General features: G+C 36.9%; 2 protein-coding genes across 9 annotated transcripts in view; one reads left to right on the top strand and one right to left on the bottom strand.

Moving 5' to 3' along the window:
• Positions 1–3,773, bottom strand: LOC107608738 (tRNA(His) guanylyltransferase 1). Of its 8 annotated transcripts, XR_002351163.1 has the most exons (4): positions 3,346–3,575; positions 855–2,482; positions 532–709; positions 3–437 (listed from the first exon to the last, which is right to left on the bottom strand). XR_002351163.1 is itself a non-coding variant. In XM_016310455.2 (3 exons), the coding sequence occupies exon 2, from the start codon at positions 2,367–2,369 to the stop codon at positions 855–857; it is 1,515 nt and encodes a 504-aa protein (XP_016165941.1). In that variant the 5' UTR covers positions 2,370–2,412; positions 3,346–3,773; the 3' UTR covers positions 1–709. The 8 variants fall into 8 exon arrangements, 7 of the variants coding, with proteins under 7 accessions (XP_016165941.1, XP_016165940.1, XP_016165938.1 ...); XM_016310455.2 differs by having other exon boundaries at positions 1–709; positions 855–2,412; positions 3,346–3,773; XM_016310454.2 differs by having other exon boundaries at positions 1–684; positions 3,346–3,576.
• The window catches only part of LOC107608737 (DNA repair protein RAD4), a 7,828-nt gene continuing 6,978 nt past the window's right edge, over positions 3,710–4,559 (top strand). Inside the window, exon 1 of the mRNA XM_016310449.2 lies at positions 3,710–3,866. Within this exon, the coding sequence (XP_016165935.1) occupies positions 3,824–3,866 (43 nt within the window). The 5' untranslated portion in view covers positions 3,710–3,823. The remainder of the gene's footprint in view (positions 3,867–4,559) is intronic.

Below are 4,559 nucleotides of genomic sequence, written 5' to 3'. Positions count from 1 at the left end.
TTCGTGATAAATAAATATATTGCAGTAATAAAATTAAAATACAACATAGTTTAGAATCGTAACTCGTAAAACACAAAGACAACCTAGTTTTATATCATAATTCATAAGACAAATAAACATAGTTACCTATATGGCTATATCTATAGGGATATAATAAATTTCAATAATTGTACGATGTGATATTAGTGCAATGTTACATAAATTAGTGTGATACTAACATCAGATAGGAAAATTCTAAATTAATATTTAAATAAGTCAATAATCATCTCACGCCCGAAAAACAGAGAACATACCATTTTCTACACCAATATCTTCCCCTCACCATCAAAACTTTGGTCCACTGCCCAAAATTCCCTCCATGGTTTTTGCATGCGCTAGCCTCTTATTCGAACTACCGCTGTCCTTGTCCCTTTGCATCTTCATGATTTTCCAGGGAACTTCATCAAAACAACCATTGACATATGAGACTGTTTGCGCAACTGCTGCTTCTGTTGAACCTCGAAATTGTCTCGGGTGACATTCAGATGATACCATATTTGCACAAGACACAGAGCACCGTGAGATCAAGGTAGGACCTCAACCAGCTATATCTTGAGGGATGGGAAGTGAATTCCGGATTTGAAGAAAGCAAGAAACCTGAAGTCCCTTGGCAATCACCAAAATAAAATGATCCAACCCATGCATCTGAATCAAATGCAGATAGAAAACCCTGCATTTATATCGAAAGTGCGATTAAGAAAATAGTTATATTTGTTGCAAAAGAGTCTCACATATATCATCCTTTAAATTCGCCATAGCAAAAAAAATAGCCAAAGACAAGTAATCAAATTTAATTTTCCGAGTGAACATTATACCTATTGCTTCTCTTCAAGTATTCTTGGGTGTTCCAACCAAAATCCTGATCTAATGATATTGCAATGTTCTACAATGACCCTTCCACAACTTTCCGAAGACTTTCCATTCTGCTGATGAGTGAGAGCATTGTCCATCTTGTCCCAAAAAACTGAGGATCCTTGTCGGAACATGGCTGGTAAATTATTGTAATCAATAGCTAGTTCCTCAATTTTCTTTTGCAACTGAGCACCCTTCAAGTTTTGCTGGGCTTCCCTTTTCCGTTTCCCGGAATCAACAAGCTTCCAGAAACATGAGTTGTACTGATTGTTGATGTGGCAATCCACTTGTCTCCATGAAAGATAGTCTTTTAGAATCTCTGTAGATGGATAACACACTGCTCGTCCATCAAAGGAAGGAGGGTACTTCAACTCACTCTGCGAGAAGAAATCTTTCCATCTCATCACATAAGTTGACGTGAAGAATGACAGAATAGTAGAGACGATTTTACTAGCTCTTCTTTGAAAAAGTTCAGTGGTTTTCTTAAGAATAAAGCTATACTCATCGCTAACCCCATAGGCGAAGACTATATCGTGAGGAAACTCTTCTAACACAGTCATAGCACAAGAATTCATCAAATTAAGGGCTCTCTCATCATTTGGCTTCACAAATTCATGTAGCTCAGAAAATCTGTGGAAGTGGCAACCATCTATTCTAATTACAATCCATGTCAACGGCATCAACTTGCTATCAAACTCAAAGGACTTCACATACTCTGGTTTCACATTGTCAATATCCTCCACAAAACAACCAAGCTCTTTCAAAAGAACAGTTTGCTCATTCCAAAATTTTCTACCTGCTATCTTCTTTGAATGCACTGTAATAATCTTTCTCCTTTGTCTTTTAATGGGAACCCCATTATCTGTGTACTTCACAATATCATCAACCACAGCCTTTAAGACACATGACCCTTGTCGGAATATGGGCTCCAGTGTATTGTAGTTGACATTGAACTCATCAAATAGAAGATTGTTTAGGTTACATTTCTCAGCACCCTTGAGTAAATCATGTGCTTCCCTAAAATCCATGCCACGTTTGACAAGGCGCCAAAAGCATTGATCATATTGATTATTTGCATGACAGATATTTTGCCTCCACAATAGATATGCTTGGAGGACATCTACCGAAGCACAACTTGTAACATGCCCATGGAAGGAAGGAGAATACTGCAGTTCCTTTTGTGGGAAGAAGTCACTCCATTTTGTCACAAACACAGATGAGAAAAAAGAAGTGATGATGGATAGCACTTTGCTGGCTCGTCTATCATAAAACTTGGAGGTCTTCTTGAAAACAAAAGTGTACTCATCACTGAACCCATAAGCAAGTACAATATCTGCATACTCTTCAAGCACGGAAACAGCACAAGAGTTCATCAAGTTCAAGGCATTTTCATCATAAGGCTTGTGAAGCTGGTGGAGTTGAGAAAACTTGGTGAAGTTACGGCCATTGATTCGAACAAGGATGAAGTTGGGAAACATAACCTCATCCTCCAGTTCAAAATTCTTGACATACTCATACTTGCTGTTTGCCATTATGTTGTTCAAAAATTATTAATCAGATCATGCTACGAAGAATGTTTTTCCTGTACAAACTACACTAGAGGCATTTTGAGTTAGTTATTTTCTATATGAAATTGTACTCTTCATTTATAAAAAATCATATTTTAATACTATAAAATCGTACTCTTCATTATAAAAGCATCACATCTTAATACTATATCAAAATTATTAAAAAAACAAATAAATCACAAATTCAAGAACAAATTGAACATTTCCTCAATTATTTACATTTCGCAGGTTAAATGTATTGTGTAAAAGAGGAATAAAAATAAATGATTGGGTGATTATATTAACAGAAAAGTGATTATCAAAATCACTAGAAGCCTAAACAATTTTTTCCCCCAAAAGAAAATGATTGTTATACCCAAAAGTTCTGAAAATCGAACTGTCATCGAACCATTCTAACTACTTGTTTACTGATTTAGTGGTTCAACCATGGTTCAACCGGAGTAACCAAATTATAATAAAATGATACATAAAATATAAAGTATGAGTTCAAGAATTCAGCAATTCTAATACATAAATCATAAATAAAGAGCAGAACTTCAAGAAGAGAGCTATGTAGAGTCAGCACCTAAGCATAAATATGCAGCATATACATATAGTATTCTTCCATACATACGTCTTTGAAACAAGACTAAAAATGCACAAGCACAAGCATAAAAATCAAAACCATGTAAATAACATGACACTTATGTCTAAATTGTTAATAACCACAACACCAGCAGCAGTTTAAATACAACACCAAGAACAACACAGCAAGATTATTAACAAAAAAAATACAGATTATTGTGTAATATAAATTTATTAACAATTAATCAATAACACAGCAAAAAGAACAATTATTAACACCATAACAAGAACACAGCAACGCAGCAAAGAGGAGAGGACTCACCTACCAGAATCTTCGGCGAGCACGGCAGAGCAGAGGGATACCTACGACGAAGGAGAAGGAGGAGCGACCGACGACTAACTGGCGACGCACACGAACGGAACCCGAAAACCAACCACCACCAACGAACGGCTGCCTGCGGCGGCTGGGGTTTAGGGTTTCACCGACAGAGCCTAAACTCTCAGTTCTCAGCGGCGGACTGGCGCTGTCCTTTCTCCACAATATGCACACAAGCCAACCGCGGTCATTTTGAAATTTTAATGGCTCTCAGGGGCTTTTGTGCCATTTTACTTCCATTGAGGCCTTGAGGGTGTTTTCGGTCATTTAATTTGTTGCGTGTGCATTGGAAGGTAGTGGTGTAGACGCACGCAGCGTAGCACAAGCGCGGTTTCCTACACAAGCAACAGCTTTGAGCGCGAGGAGGTTCACTTCTTAACCCTCGTCTCCCTCTTTCTCTGCAGAGTGAAGAACGAAACGAACAATGCGACGAAGAAGCCAGCGGAAGGGGCAATCCTCAGTCTCAGGTAGCTAACTTTATCCTTCTCTATCTATCTATGCTTTTATGTTCCTTTTCAGTGTTCCTCAGAAATCACATGGAAGATGCAACGTCATCATCCAAATGTCATTTTTAGTTCCATTGCATCTCATGACATTGAAAATGTACTTGTTTTCATCACTTGCTTGTGAAAATGGTTATTCAATTCTATCCACGTCCAAGATTGGTTTGCGCCGATAACTAATTAGTTAGGCCAATAACTAATTTATTATTCCTCCAGAAAACTGCATATCCATTCCTTTTTTTCTTCAGGTGTACATTGTTATATCCATCTTGTGCTTCAATATTTCTTATATATATATATATATACACTTTCTTTCATGGGTGTCTCCCTGTATTAAACTTTTATTCACCATGGAATTAGCAGCTTGCAGCATGTAAGAAGCATAACAGTGTCTCAAATAATTAATTTGAATTTCAATTTTTAAATTTCTAGTTTGTTAAGGATTATTTACCTAGTGTTCTTCTGCTTTTGGGGTGGATGGATGTATGCAGTTTCTTTCGCACGGATTTTTTGACAGAAATGAAATTCAAATTTTGTCTTCCTCTGTTGAAATGAAACTATAAATCCATAACATGGGAGCATTAGTATTTGTTTTCCTTAAGTTTAAGTTTTCCTTGAGTCAGGAATCACTTTCTTAGTGAAATTGAAACGAAAATA

This window comes from Arachis ipaensis, chromosome B07 (genome assembly GCF_000816755.2).
Source record: "Arachis ipaensis cultivar K30076 chromosome B07, Araip1.1, whole genome shotgun sequence".
Classification (NCBI taxonomy): domain Eukaryota; kingdom Viridiplantae; phylum Streptophyta; class Magnoliopsida; order Fabales; family Fabaceae; genus Arachis; species Arachis ipaensis.
Note: the sequence above shows the minus strand (reverse complement) of the source record. Positions and strands in the feature narration are given on the sequence as shown.

Excerpts from the sequence above, each read along its gene's own strand:
- LOC107608738 (XM_016310454.2), bottom strand. The coding sequence starts at position 2,423 with ATGGCAAACAGCAAGTATGAGTATGTCAAGAATTTTGAACTGGAGGAT.